Consider the following 15,793-nt stretch of genomic DNA (forward strand, 5'->3'; position numbering starts at 1 on the left):
TTCAGATGTGATATAGGAGGTCAGCGTGTTCCAGGTGAAGAAACAGCAATCCCATACGGTTTATTTACAGAACAAAACCAGAAAATCAGTTCCAGGAAAAAAAAAAACCTCACCAAGTCCAAGGGTCCGTTGGAGTGTATTTCGAGAAAGAGTTCTTCCAGGAACAACAGAATGTAAAATACCCATACAAGTTCTTTAGGGAGAAGATTCAGCTCTGACTGGCTGCACGTTTCCAGCATCAGCCTGTGAGGTCCCAGGATCTAACTAAATGTCAGTGTGCTGACTTGCTCCGGACCCCTACACTGCCTCAAGAAAACCAAAGCAGAATAAGACCCAGCTGCATCTCACTCAGTGCCTGCTTGAGAAGGAACAGGCCATATCAGGACTGTCTGTACTTTCAGCCTACAGAATAAACCCTGCACAAACGATGTACCACAGCATCTCCTCTCCTTCTGAGGCAGAAGAACACACTGGCTGGGACCCCAGGGACAAAAAGCAGGGCTCCACTGTTCCTGCCAGCCATGCTTTCACAGCAAGAGCAGCACCGGGGCTAACAGAAAGCACATTTTGAGGACTTTTAAAAGTAAAGGTTTTAAAAACATGTGTTTTGCCTCTAATCCACAACATAATTTTTTTTTCTTCATTTAGAGGCTGCTCCTTTTACAGAATGAGCCCGTACTTCCCAGCTCTTCAGCAGGTCTCCACATGACAAACCCAGACCAATCTATCTTTGAAGGTGGAACACCGTAATTAAACTCGGTGTTTTTCTAGCTGTAGTCCTCTTGTTTGCTGACTATGATAAGGCAACAGTTCCACCACAATTTGCCATCTGTGACTACTTCCCCCTTGGTACCAATTTATAATTAAAATGATTCAAAACATCTTTGCCAAAGAAACATTTTTTAATTAATGCAATGCCACAAAATAATTAGAAGTACAAGAGAAAGCCTGTTGCATATCATATTGCCTTACTTGAATGCAACCTCCTGCCCTTCAGTATTTGTTTTTTTAAAACACCTAACTCCACACCCAGAGCCGAGGGGTCTCTTGCAACAGCCCCCCCCAGCCACACTGGCACCAGGTCAGTCTCTCCCACCTGCCTCTACAGTGGGCTTTTTAACCAAAGTCCTTTCGTTTTGTAAAGGTTTAGAGAAAAGGACAGCAGGTGACAAAAGTCCCCATTGGTGATATATTCCTGGGGCGCTCAGCCTGCTCCCCCCCCCAGCAGGAGAACGCCCTCCCGAACATGCTGCCTGACGCCTCTCAACACACAGGTGATGTGCTGAGACATCTCTACTATGATCACATTTAACATGCATGCTTGACAGACTCATAAGCTAGTTTTACATGTTTATTAAATAGAACATTACTGTACCAAGCCAAAAAAATACAGCGATAAGCAGAGCTAAGAGCGTCACCATTTATAAACATAACCCATCTCTGCTAGCAGCAGTTTCTGCAGTATTGCTTGTGACCCAGAGATAATGGACTATGTCATCACGTATTTCAATGCCTGCCTGGCAAAATTCAGCTCACCTCAAGAAAAGTGTCTGACAAAGTATCTTTTCAAAGATTGAAATCATAATGCATTAGTTTTCAAGCGCCTAGAAGTTCTTTTTGGTTTTTTTTTTGTTTTTTTTTTTTGAAACTGATCTGGATGAATCACTCATCCAGTTAAATGCTTGATCGTGACTTAAGCTGCAGTAATATGAAATCCCTGGAGTACGGAGCCCTTCTACATCAAGCGACTTTTAATGTAGCAATGTACTCAAATTATTCTACATGTAATAAATGCAGTAAGTAAATCAAATATATAAAAAAAAGAAAAGCTGCTGAATCCGGTATGTCACAGAAGAAAACACAAAGAACCTCTCTTTAAATATCTTTAATGGGATTGTTCGAAAAGTACATGACAAAGCATTTAAATTCTTTTTAGGCAACACTTTGCTAATAACCTAAAAATACAATTTCAAATTGTTTCAGAGATAAAGTGGCAGCTAAAAATATCTTCCTAAACAATCTGTTACAGCATGCCTTTTTGATTACTTATGACAGTGACATCTTCAGTATATAAGAAGATGGAAACGATAGAAAAAGATTCTTCTTTATTGACAGTGAGTATCTAATTTGAGTGGGTGAACTGTATATGGCTAAGGATTTATCTCCAAACTGATAACCAGCTTAGCCTATTTTGTGCTGTTAGCTCACTAGCAAGAAAAATTTTAAATCAGCAGCTTAAGAGTAACCCAGACAAAAGGTTATCTCAGGCTGCATTTCTAATTAATACTGAGCAATACAGGCTGCATTTTAAAAGCACGTGTGCATGTTTTAACTGAGCCAGCACCTATGATAGGATTAACTACAGTTTTATATTTAGAGTGTCACAAATATAACAAGGAATGAATGGAGCAATAAGACTCATCGAGTTTCCTGAGCGGTCCTTGCAGAAGTGCTGACAAAGGAGGGCTGGGGAAGGACACGGTGTGCTCCATCCACGCTCTTCTGAAATACTCATCCCTCTGGATGCATGCCTGCCTTGAGCACGATGTCCTTTACCTTCCTTGTTGATTATCTCATGACAATGGAGTACAGCTGATGTTATTGATCTAAAGCCACCTCTCGCATCCCTCTCCAGAGGATCCTCTTACCCAGCGGCAGCACGCAACAGGGCTTTTCTGCAACCCTGCCACAGTGACTCCCAAGAAATCCCTGAGGCTAGCACCAGCCTCCGCTGTCCTTACATCCCTCGGGCAGTGCCACGGACATCTGTACTCTGTTGTCTCTTCTCCAGGTAAAAGGATGTTAGAGAAAGGCACGAAGCATTTGAGAGTGTGATCCAAAGACCGGTAACTTCAGTTGCACCTCCTTTTCTACAAGCCCAGGCAGCTGCTCAAAATCAGCTACAGACAACAGGGCATCGTTCTCTGTCTGGGTGGGTGTACAGAGCAGGAGGTGCCCAGGACTGAAGGTGCAGTGTTTGGGCATCTCACTGAAGCACAGAGGGCACAAGGAAAGCTTCAGGGAGCGAGGCAAGGGATGCGGAGGACCAGAGATGCCGCCTTCTCCAGTGGGCAACATGGAGCCGAGCCAGAGCTGGCTGTGAGTCCCCCAGCACCAGCTGCCAGCCATGCCCGGGACAAACAAGCAAGCTGCATCAGAGAACCATGCTCGGTTTTCTGCTTTTGCTTTTTGGGACACTATAAGACAAATTGGCTTATTTTAGGCCTTCTGCCTTTAAGGAAAATCTTCACTATGGGCAATAGATATGAATCCATGTCCCACATCAGCTATAATAATAATAAAGCACTGGTTTTGATTTCAGGTCTTTTTGAAGGAAGGAATCCACTGTTATAGTTCCACTGAGAGCAGGCAAATGTTACTTCTTTAACTTCATCTCTATTTTGTAGCAGAACTAAGATTTATCATCGTCTTCACAAGTGAAGATCAAAAGCTTATCCCATTTCTCAAGAACACACCTGGTTTAACTTCAGGAATCAGAGGTATTTAACAAGTAGACACTGAAATGAACCTAAGTCCAGCTCATTTTGTATGAGTATTTCAAATGAACCATAGTCAAAGAGTGTGACTTATGATAGAAAATATTAATAAACCTAAATCTATTTTCATCTCTATTAGTATTCTTTCCCCTTCCATCACCCTCTCAGTATTTTCCACATGAATACGGTGAACGAACATTTGGTTAAAAGTGGCTGCTCAGGTAACTCTCTGCCATTGCTTTGTTTTCAACACATTATGCCTTAAAACTAAACATACTTAACTCTTGAAGGACAAAAACTGTAACAGTATCTTTTAAAATACGTTGTTACCTTATATTTAATAAAAAGACACAGTTTTAGTATAGGCAAATAAAAGCACTGTTAGAAGTTGAACTAAGAAGGTTTTTCCTGCAAATATTCCATTTTCTAAACCTGAAGTATTTGCCCAGTAAGAGGACAAAAAAATTACCTATACTACTCTCATAAAACATGCTATGAGAGCGCTGTACCAAATTACCAACTTGATTAGAGTTACATTGCTATTTTTAAAAGTCTCTTGAACTTGTTTAAAATGATAGTATTGTCCCTTTGAGATGCAATCGTTACTATATAAAATATTGTCTCTTATGAACCAACCATTCCACTACGAAGTTGCAATGACTCAGAACAACATGTACCCTTGCACACCTCTCCTTCCCTCTTAGCATTCCCACCTGAGAACTAGAGGGACAGCATTCCTCAGCCTCACTCCCCAAACTCCATCAATGGCCACTCACCTCTTCATAAAACTTCAGTTGAGGGACAGCTTCATCAATCTCATTCATGCAATAGTCTTTAAAAAGCAGAAATCCTGCAAAGTAAAAAAAAAAAAAAAAAAAAAAAAAAAAAATCAGAAAAAACCATATCATTACTATGATAAAAAGGGATACAAAACCACTCGGGTAACATCATGGATTACACATACCTGTGTAAGTATCCCTAATTGCCAAGGCTTAGCAATACTGATTATCAAGTGGCTCTACAGCATTCTGAACAGAAAGGATCATAAACCTCACTCACCTCCCATAGGTATATTAAGCATATTCCAATTTCTACCTGCTGAGAATTTTATGAGATGTTTACATAACACACTGAAATAACCCATTCCTCTTCACGGATCAGATTTTGTTTCTTTTTTCAGAGTAAAAACTAGATACTATTCACATGTTTTGCTTTCTTGAAATAGATTTACCTACTTCTTGTCGATAAAAAGCAACCTCTTCTGCATTCCAATTTTAGATATACTGTTTAATGTAACCTCCAAGAAGTTTTATAGCACAGTAAATTACATCAGGATCTTCACAGTTCCTCTACAAGTAATTTAAAAGCATGACCTCTGCAGCCTGCTGAGGAGTATTTTCCATTATAAGCATTTTAACACATCGTTGCAAGATTCATCTCATGGAAGTACTGCCTTTAAATCCACCTGAGCTGGTACCTGCTACCCTTGTGCTCTACATAGGTATCTGTTGTCCCAGCTGACTGTCTGGGTTACCTGCAAGCCCCTTAGAGCTGTAAATGAACCTGATTTCAGTTCCTTGCAGCAGGCAATAACTTTCCTTATTTAGAGTTACTGCATACTTACTGAAATCCCACCCAACTTTTGGAGGTAAGACCACAAAAGTGTAAACCAAAGTAACAAAGCCAACAAGAGAAGGCAGAGCAGCTAACCCGAGAGCTGGCGCTGCCTGGGTCCCACTCCATCCTGCTCCCCTGCTCGACTCCTCTCCCAGCAGGGCAGCACATCAAGATATAAAACACCCCTTTTCAACTTAAAAAAATAAAATAATATATACATATATATAAAAGACCTCTTTTTTTTTTTTTTAACTAAAATGTAGCTGTAATTTGAACTTACAGCAAAATTATACTACCAAAAAAAGTAGCACATCACTGTGTGCTCAACTAAGAAATAATACAACCACCTACGACATCTCATGTTTTCCAGAGTATACTATCTTTAAAAAAAGACGCAAAACCCACTTCATGTGCCGCATAGTAATTTCTTTGTAGTGTGTACAAGAGAGCATTTAACTGTCAGTTATGAACATGTCCTTTCAACTCACTATCATCTGATTTTATCAAAGACCTAAATAAGGAAAAAAAACCCACCAACTACTCAGAAGCAAACCCATTAGTCGCAGTGGACAAAGCAATGCTAATCAGGCAAACAAAAGCTTTAATTTCTATATAACGGAAACACTTATCAGCTTCTTGGTAGCCCCCCTAGCTCTATCTGGATTCCAAGTTAAAATTTCTATTGGAAGAGCTTGTTTTCCTGGGGTGCCCTGGATTTATTTGCCTACAGTCAGAATACCAGAAAAGGGATTATGACCAGATAACTCCTATACTTTGCTTGATTCATTTAGCTGATTAGGATGATATTTTGAAGATTATAGAAACTGGGTTTTGTTTGCTAAATAAGGACAGAAATCTAATTAAGAGATTCTCTTATGAGATTCTCCAAACTTGCTAATTATTCTCAACAAAAAGAATCATTCTTGAAATATTTTATAAACAAATGTGCTTTTTTTGAAAACAAACAAAGAAACCAACCCCAAGTTTTCTATTCCTTAAAAGCAATCTGCAATTAGAGTGCTTTTTGTCTTTCTCTTTTTTTTTTTAAAGGCTTGTCTTAGTTGCTATTTTACTGGAAATATTCTTAGTAAGTTGTCCTCCCTTATTGCAGAGGAGACAGGAGCAAAGCACCGGAGCAGCTCCTGTGATCCCCATGCCAGATACGAACGACAGAGTTCCCAGCCAGCCATCGAACCAAGAGTCACCCTGTCACAGCAAGGGACACGAGTGCTCTCTCCAAGCAGGCACCCCGAGCAAGTCACAAATTGTCCCCACTGCTGCCAAAACCCAGCCAAAACCACCCAAAGTCGCTGACAAACTGCACCTCCGGAGAGCACACTTTCTCTTGCATTTACTGCCTGAGCAGCAAACGTGGCACAAACCCGGTTTTGAGAACAAAACCTGCCACTTATGGACCTGAACCTAATTCATTAACTCTTATTTTACACATGATCGAAAAAGCAGCAGCACTGAGCAAAATAATGCTGAATTGACTGAACTTTTATTTGGACAATGAACCAAAGGAGATTACAGTCATGTAATTAAGAGATTGAAGTGGCACAAACAGCAATGAATGCAGTGAAAGAAAAATCCCTGGCGTGGTCCCAGCTACTGGCTCTTTACCAAAAAAACCCACAAACAACAACAACAAAAAAACCACCACAAAGACAACTGTGGGAGGAGTGTGAAAATACACCAACACAAATTTTCAACAATGCCATGCCAAACATTTTAGCCCTGTTTAATATTTTCCAAACTTTTTAATTTAATTATCGCAGAGAAAGAAAAGGTTCACAAGACCAGAGAACAAGGAACAATAGCAGGCTTATGCTGCCTGCGTTATACAGCCCACTTCTCACCAAGTCTCTCTTTTAAACTGCATCGCTATGCAAAAAACTAGAGACATCCAAAACAAGAAGTCAGAAACTTTTACAGATGGTTAATATAGTCATAATAAGTTACAGCCATATGAACTAATACTGAGAAAATGCTGTTAGTCAGGTTCCAGTGAAGATGAGTAGAATTATTACAGTAGCATTTTAAAGTGTACGATAAAAAAAGCAACTATTAAAAAAGACTGCAGTAAAATAAATTACAGCACGAAACATCTCTTCTCCATGAAGTTACCAACGTTGTAATTAATTATTCACTAGTGGGACACCCAAGATATCTGCAAGCCTGTTGTAGACAAAACCGTACAGTGGTTCTTCCAGCTCCGCAGCACCCTGATGCGCGGCAGGGCAGTGGGGAGAGGACGGTGGGAGACGGGGCATCCCCTCGGCCCCAGCAGGTGGGCACTGTGCACTGGGGCTGGTCCCGCTCCTCACCCTGGGTACGGCCCACTTTGTTACGGCAGGAGGTCACATGGAAATTCTCTTGTAGCCAGAAAAATGGTTAAGATCTCTTTTTTGTTGTAATTTTTACAAGTTGCAAGAGCGGAAAAAAAATACACTTGAAAAGGTTCAGTAGCATCCAAGAAGAATATTATTCTAACACTTGGGGTCTGTTTAACACATAAATTAAGAGCCTCAGCTTTCATCAACTGTTCACCTTTGTCTTTTCAGAAGAAAAAAAATGCATTCCCTGTTAAGAAATGCTGTTTGATACCAGTTAAGTTGAAATAAAAATAGGTATTTCAACTTCCCTTTGAAGAACCTATGGACTGGGAGCATTATATTAAGATATACTGCATACACACGTGCAGCTTACATAGTCATCAAAAACCCCAGGATTTCACATGGACCAACTTCCCTTGACAGAAAGGGTTCTAGTATTAGTTTTTAAAAGATATGCTCTAACCAAACCATAAGAAGGATTATGTACCATACGCTTTCCAAGCAACAGTTCAGAACGCTAGACACATTGCACTGCTCTGCAAATAAGTACTGGGCTATTTCATCCTACAAGTTTTCCACGTGACTGCTAGTACAGATCCAAACCTTACAAGCGGAACCTATGTATTTTGAATACCTTCAGGAATACATTTGTAACCACTATGGGACAGTGCCTGCACCGGTCACTGAAATACTGTCTGGTGGCTTCAGCACTGGAAAAATACTTTAGAACCGAAAGTGAATAGGCAGCTGCAGAATTCGTTACTGCTTCTGCAGCGGCAATGAACAAAGCGATTGCTCGTCCTGTGCCGGAGCTGGGCCAGCAGCCTCCGGCGAAGGGGTCCAGGTACTGCTGCCCTCTCGCTGCGCCCAGCAGATGAACCTCCTCCTGACTATGACAGTTTACAAGTGAGCGACAAGAATCAGATTCTGTCAGAGTTTTTAAGTACGTCCTAATGCTTGGCTAGCATTTGGCAACCCAGAGTGCTGCTCTTAAAATTAGCAACACAGACATCAGAGAAAAATTTGTGGGTGTCAGCACAACCTTCTTCTTCAGCAGGCTGTATCTGGGGAAGGATAAGCTGAGTGATGGAGGTTTTTTTAATTAATTGATAATCTCACGATTAATGAGGGTCTTTTTTTTTCACTTGTCTCATGAAAACAGGGAGAAAGGGTGCCAACTCAGGTGTTTTCTCTGTCAAAAGGACAGTGATGTCAGACAGGCAGCAAAACGCATCCCTCCTCGCCCTGCCTGGACAGAGAGCTGCTCCCCTGCGCGGGTTCGATGTCGGCTGGCTGAAGAATGGCTGCGTCCCACAGCCGCGCTGGGAAGCGGCTGGAGGAGGTGAATCGTTGCCACCATGCCAGGAAGAGGGAAGGCCTGCAGGAAAGCTTTATTTCCAGGGATGATCGATTAGAGGCTGATGGTTAGGGACAAAGAGTGAAGAAGGATCTGGGGACTGTAAGAGACTCTGGCAGAGCCTGGAGGACAGAGATGTTACGGAAAAATCTTTGGGGAAGCCAAGAAACAAAAACAGATTGCCAAGTGATGAGAGTGGGTTTTAGCGACTCGTAATTACTTCACTAAAGATTTACAGTGGAGGAAAACAGAAGGAGAAGCTCCACCACCCAGTCAAGAGTATTGCTCGAAAAGATCTAAAAGTCCTAAGTATCAAGAAAAATTCAAAAGATTTTGTGGGTAAATTCTTCATTTAAGAAGTCCTATTCCCTGATTTTTATCTTTTTTTTTTTTGGACTGATTGTCCTTAAACCATTAGCTCTTTTACAGCACAACTGCAAATGCAAACATACTACCCCTCCCTCATCTTGCATTTGCAGCTTGCCTGACCATACGATCCACGTCCCCAGGTTATCAGCCCACTTCAAATCTTTCCACTGTCCTGAATTCAAACAAATCCAATTAGACCTTAATGTTCACCATACTGGAAGTGTTTCTGTTTCGACCTCCCATTCTATCAACAGATTCTGCACTTCCACTGCAGCATAAAGGAAATCTTTTTACTGATGTCCTTAGAGTGAAAAAATATTAGCCAGAAACTGTAGCTCTCAGATAATAGCAAAACTAATTGACAGATGCAGCATTGAATAAGTGACAGTAGTCTCAAGAAGTTCAAGGAGAACTGACGAAAAGCATAATAAGCAGTTAACTACACACCGAAAAATAAAACCAAGGACAGAAAGCAGGAATTAAAAAAATGATAGCGTTAAGTAACAGATAAAAGGAACCAGCAATTATTTATGAAATAAAGATGCTGACAGCTTTTGCTTTAAAGATTTCTTCTTCTATACTATGTAATTTCTGCAACAACCAGATCACTAGTTTTTAAGGGAAAAGAAAAATATTTTTTAAAAGCTTTTTCTGGTAACACCAAAGTGACGGATGGTGTCAATAATACATATATGTGAGTGCAAGACAGCACCTAGCTCCAAGCCTCTTCCTTCCCAGTCTCTAGATAATATTTTTTTCCCATTATCTTTTTATGGACAATTCTGTACAGCTAATTTTGCCAAATGCCATTAATTGCACTAACTCTAATTACCAAGACAAAATGTCTTTCAAGGAGGGATAAAGAAGACCCTTGAGGTTTGCAGCTCAGTCTTAACTGGATACTCACAACGAGGTATGGATGGGGAGATGTGGAGAGCAGCCAAGTACCAGGGGACTCGGGCAAGAAAGCCTGCACCTGCTCGAGTAATCCAGCCATTCCCAGAGTTCATCCCCAACCAGACAATGTCCATTTCACAAGCTTGGAGGGGACAAGGAGAGGAATTAAGCTAACCCATCTCTTTTAAAAAAGAACATAATTTTTACTTCAATATTTATTTCAAGTAATTACATTTTTCTAACATGATTTCAGAAATTTTGCATGAAATCCTGACTCTTAAATCAACGGCAACCCCTCACCCCACCCCTGAATTAATAAGGCCTGCTTTTTCTTTCCTGAATTCAGCACTTCTTACTGTCAGGCTCGGGCAGAGAACAGAAACGCAGCTGGTGACCAGCCTACACACTTCTGCCAGACCTGGCCTGGCCACTGACACCGTGTTTCAAGCTGATTATGGATTATACTATTTTATTACTCCAAAGCAAGCCTTCATCACTTCTCACTTCCACGCAAGGTTTCCATGCTGCCCATGCCACCCTTCTCCCACATAGTGGCCGGCGGGTACCCATGGCTAGGTGCCTGTCCCCCACGAGCCCGCAGCTCTTCCCAGGCTATCCCAGCTGGCACATTCATCCATTTAACACACTCCATCTATGAAATTCTGAATTCACATCTCTCCAGTTGCCTTGGTTTGATGCAAGCCCAGCGCTTCTTAGCAGCCACCCTAGGCTCTGCAGCAAGAGCAATACCCGTGGGCTGCACCCACCCTGGCACAAGCGAGGGTCCACCTGAAGCCCCCCCCAAAACAGGACTGCACCGCACTATTGAACCAGGCACTGCTTTGCCAAGACACAGCATATTTAAAAGCTGCCTGTTTGTTAGCAGAGTCTTTTTAAAAAAAGAAATAAAACCTGCACTGCAGAACCCTTCTCTTACAGTTTTAATAAAGAAACGTTGCCCTTTCCACTTGCAGGGATTAAAGCTGCCTTCTCATTTTACAGTTAGTTACTTGTAATCTTCCTGCCCTGCTACTAGTGTTACTAAAGCAGGATGCATTGCCCCACCAGCGGGTTCGGCAGGCGTTGAGCCACTCTCAGCTGGGACGGCTCTGCCAACTCTCACCAGAGCCACGCTGCCAGCCAGCCAGCCAGAGGGGCGAGTGTTGGCCTTCTGCCTTCTCCTGCCGTCTAAAGGTCACTTCTGCATTCACGAGGCCGTATCCTGATCTTCATGAGAATGTCAATTAACCGAGAGCACGGAATAATAATAATAAAAAATTAATGAGTAACTTTGTAATAAAACAAACCTTGGAGAAAACTACTTATCTAATTCTAACTGGAATTTTATTAGTATCTGACTCAAATACCCTTTTAACAGGAGTAAATAAAAATCTTATTAAAACAAACAGAAGTGACTAGGTAAGACAGCAGAGCTAAAAATAGACACATTTAACCCTGATATAAGTATTCACAATGTCACTGATTGAAAGGAAGCTGCATCTATTTACAGCACGACCTGAATGTGGTCCAAAATGCTGATGTAGACTCTTTCTAGTAGGCAAAATAGCAAATTAGAAAACAAAAATATCAAGCTGTTTCCAAATCCTGACTAAACATGCTGTGTATAAATACGGAATAATGACAAACAAATAAGTAGCGACATCTGCACCAGAATCAGTCCAGGCTCGTTTCCCGCCGGCTGCGGCTAACAGCTCCGACTCCCAGGCAGACAAAGCTTCAGCACAACCTTCCCCGTATCAGGCTGCTGGGGAACGTGTGCTGGCGTCTGTTCTGCAAAGCCTGCGACACAAGGATTTTTCCTCATTTAGGGCGCTTCAAGGACTCTGTCCTAAGTCCCTCCAAGACCTCCCCTATCTTTCTTATTTGGCTGAATTTGGACAACAGCATAAAGAAGTCAGCAGAGCGTAACCAGAGGGACATCTATTCGGGGTGTTATCACGGACGCCTCGTCCCCAAAAAAGCCTCTTGTGCAGAACTGGCCAGGAAACCGCGGGACAGCACGCCCTAACAGCACACACCGCAGTGAAATTATTGTGTGTTTCTGTTTAAACCCAGTTGTTGGTTGTTTTAACCATATGAAACGGCTCTCACCTGGAGGCAAGGCTTTGCTACCCCTCAACCAGACGGTGCAGATCCACTGTGCGATACCCACGAGCCCTTCTCCAGCGTGGTCCATAGCCTCCATACAACACGGAGCCAGGACCATAAACAGAGGATCACGTTTGGCTTTTATGCTGGAAAACTACCATTCTTCCCCATGTGCCATTTCGTGTTTTATTCCATTTTATTTTATTTGTCTCAAGGGATGTAATGAGCCCACCATTGGTACGAATAACAGATCTGGGTCTTAGACATAAAAAGTTAGGGGTAGAGGTCTGTTATTAAACCATACAAAAATTGTAATTTGAACCAGCGTGCAGGTGTTACAGAATATCCAGTCAAGTTCAAAATCTTGCTCTGTATGGTACACACACTCAGTTGCCATAGCACAGGATAATTAAGACCACCTAAAAGCTCCAGAATTGAGACAACCACAGATTTCCTTGTTCAGGAACAAAGAGACTTGCTACTACCAGGGAAAACTCATCTGCGTAGGAATCACAGCTTTGGCTAAGTACAAAGCCACAAAAATCCTCACAGCCCAGAAGGCACCACAGATTTCACTACTTTTCTTTCCAATTATGAGCTATTTGTCCTTATCCTATTTTCCCTAATAGAGCCTAATGTACATTCACTTTTTATTAAAAATAATACATCATAACAAATTAAAACATACCTCTGTGCATAAAAATCAGGGTAAAAGAACAAATTATATTTCACAAGTCAGGACTTGCATACAATGGTGAGGAGCGCAGAACAATTTCCCTAGAACAGAATCAAACTGAGCTCAAAATTAGTCTGTAAGTTGCCAGGTAGCTTGTTTAATGACGTCTATAAATCATTATATAAAAATAAACTTTGGCTAAAAGGTTTCAAGTGTCTTCAAAGAAAATCTTTATTTCCAGGCATATTTTCCATTAGCTTTTCACCCAGTGAAATCACTAACACTTGTTAAAACTTAGTCAGCCATCTTCCCAAATGCTAGACCTGTGCATGCCTTGAACTCTTGCAGCAACAGGAGCAGAAGAGCTGTACTGCTCCTCCAGCACACGTTTCAGACATGATGGAGGAGTATTCACAGATTCTGTGTCAAACCTCAATATAGGCTTACAAGGTAGAAGATCCTAAGCAGCTAATTTACTGACTTACTGAGAGCATTCAATTATTATTCTGCTTCAAGACCAGAAGAGCAGTCTGGAGCAAAATACTCGAGGTGGATTACAGAGTCTCCATTTCAAACAAGAAGGCACATGGTAGACACCCTTCCACATCCTCTGACAGCAGCCGGGAGTTCAGCACTTTCAAAGGGTAGGACCAGCAGCTGTCAAGATGTCAAGTGGTGGCACACCAATTCAAATGATAAAAGGATTTCTAAGGAAAAGAAGAATGTGTTCTATTTTTAACACGCAGCTGTAAATCATTTAAAAAAAATGTGATGTCTGTGCTTCACCCACTGCAATTGCCACCGGATCTTTGCCTCAAAAAAAGCCCCACCACGTATCACCTTAATATCCTCATGAAATACACCTCTGAATATTGAATATGCAATAAATCATATTTTAAAGCCACAAAAAGAAAAGAATGGGGAAAACTTGTATCTGAACCACACTTAGCATGTATCTTTCATCCTCTGGTCTCCCTTAACATGCAGAATTCCAGTCAACTAAAGTTGAGTATCAAAGGTATTCAACATAACAAAGATGAAAGAAAAAACGGGGTTGTACATAAGAAAAAGTACCTCTACAAGATGAAGGACTAATATCACTAAACAAAGATAAGTAAAAACATTGTTTTTTAAAAGGACAACTAAACACAGAATTGAAGCATTTCATTTCAATCAGTTACTGCAAAGAACACGATTAAATTCCTTCGCTAAAGTTCAGCAAGAAATACACAGCACAAGGGGTTTTGTTCTTTTTTCACTTTTAAGTAGAAGAAACTCCCACTGCTTTTGCAAGTGGTATTAGCAGCTACTAGCAAGCTATTAGCAAGCTAACAAGTATTAGCAGCTTAAAAATGTCATGATGGTTGGTTGTTATTTGTTGTATCGCCCCATGTCACAAATATTCAGCCCCTGTGCAGGGCATGACAGTTGTTATTTTCCATCATACAACTTTTTAAAATTACTTACATAATGCAAGCCAATGTCCCTTTATTATTGAAAAGCACAGTATTTCTTTTGACATGCTCTAAGCTATGAACCGTTCACTGTTATGAATTATTTAACACACAAAGTACACTGGAAGGTTTATTTCTATTTCTTAGAAAGGCACTAGATCTATGTGTGTTTCTTCTTGGGGGACAGCGAGGTGACAGGATCCTTTAATGAAGACATGGAATAATTTCACAACAGAAGGGCATTCTCAAGTCTCTGATGCCAGTATTCACCTTAGCAAGTACTGTTCAGTATCTTCACCACTGAAAAGAACCAAACTGTTCTGCAATAGCATCTGGGAAGACTGTTGCACTGTGGTTAAAATCAAAACACAAAAACAGTAGTATCCAGTAAGTAAATACATACAGCACTTAGTTAAAGAGGAAGAAAACCACTAAAACAACAGCGATTCTCCTACATGAATTTTAAAGCCTTCCTCTGGTTCATTCTAAGAAAGCTGCTGAGAGATGGAGGTTCAGAAACAAATAGTTCTGCTTCTCTTCAGACTCCTTCCCCTTTTAATCAAAGAAATTAACAGAAGTATCTAGAAACATTAAGAAAGTGGTTTGCGTATTTCTGAATCTACCTATCCAACCACTGCAGACATGCACACATTTGAGAGCAGAATATTATAGAGGCACTGGCTGGACAAAATGCTGTCAGTGGAAAGAGGCCAGGAAAGAGAGGAACAACTACCCTATAAGGTTATTGCTCTGTTCCGCTACAGAGTTTGAAGATTCGGAGGTCTGATGGTGTGCATTAATCACCTCCTGACAGTGCACCAAGCGACATTCTGCAGCAAGAACCTCACAAATCTGGACCAATTCCCTGGGCGGGGGGGGGGGGGGGGTGTTGCAAGTTGTATTATGCATCGTTCTTTTATGGGACAGACATTGGTATAGAACAATACAAGCATCCAAAAGGCTTATGGTAAATATCCATGTCTATTCTCTGCTCTACAAATGAATTCATGAGAGAACTGATAGCCAGAGCTCTCCCACCTTCTCTGCTCTGTGATTTTCTAACTGCTCTGTCTCTTAAAAGCACTGCTCAAAGTTAGAAGACTTAACAGCTTCAGTAATTTAGATTCTACTTACTCTTCTCCTGGTTTCTGAGCTTTTCTCTTGTTACTAATGAGTTATCCCACTGAGATAAATGAGTAGAACTGGCAGGACCAGAGAATCTGCTTTATTAGTAGTACAGAGCTATGCAGGTAAATCTCATTAAAGTTTTTATTATGCCACGTTACAGACATGGAAAACTAATATTTACCTATTTCACAGTGGTGTTCGGATGCTTAATTGGTCTGTGAAATGTTTCAAGGCACATTGATAAAGACTCCATGGGAGTGCAACTGTTTTGGATTGACTGAGAAATTGATGGGGGGGGTGGGGATCAAGGTTGCACACCATCACTGTTTATACCCAAGTACAAACATCAGAAA

The 15,793-nt window shown here is 41.2% G+C and overlaps 1 protein-coding gene across 3 annotated transcripts in view; it reads right to left on the reverse strand.

The window, feature by feature from the left end:
* Positions 1 to 15,793, reverse strand: part of GRK3 (G protein-coupled receptor kinase 3) — a 78,708-nt gene that overhangs the window by 35,948 nt on the left and 26,967 nt on the right. For all 3 annotated transcript variants that reach the window (XM_049805503.1, XM_049805502.1, XM_049805504.1), the window contains one exon: positions 4,274 to 4,347. In XM_049805503.1, the coding sequence (XP_049661460.1) occupies positions 4,274 to 4,347 (74 nt within the window). The remainder of the gene's footprint in view (positions 1 to 4,273; positions 4,348 to 15,793) is intronic.

The sequence above is a fragment of the Accipiter gentilis genome, chromosome 7 (assembly GCF_929443795.1).
Source record: "Accipiter gentilis chromosome 7, bAccGen1.1, whole genome shotgun sequence".
Lineage (NCBI taxonomy): Eukaryota > Metazoa > Chordata > Aves > Accipitriformes > Accipitridae > Astur > Astur gentilis.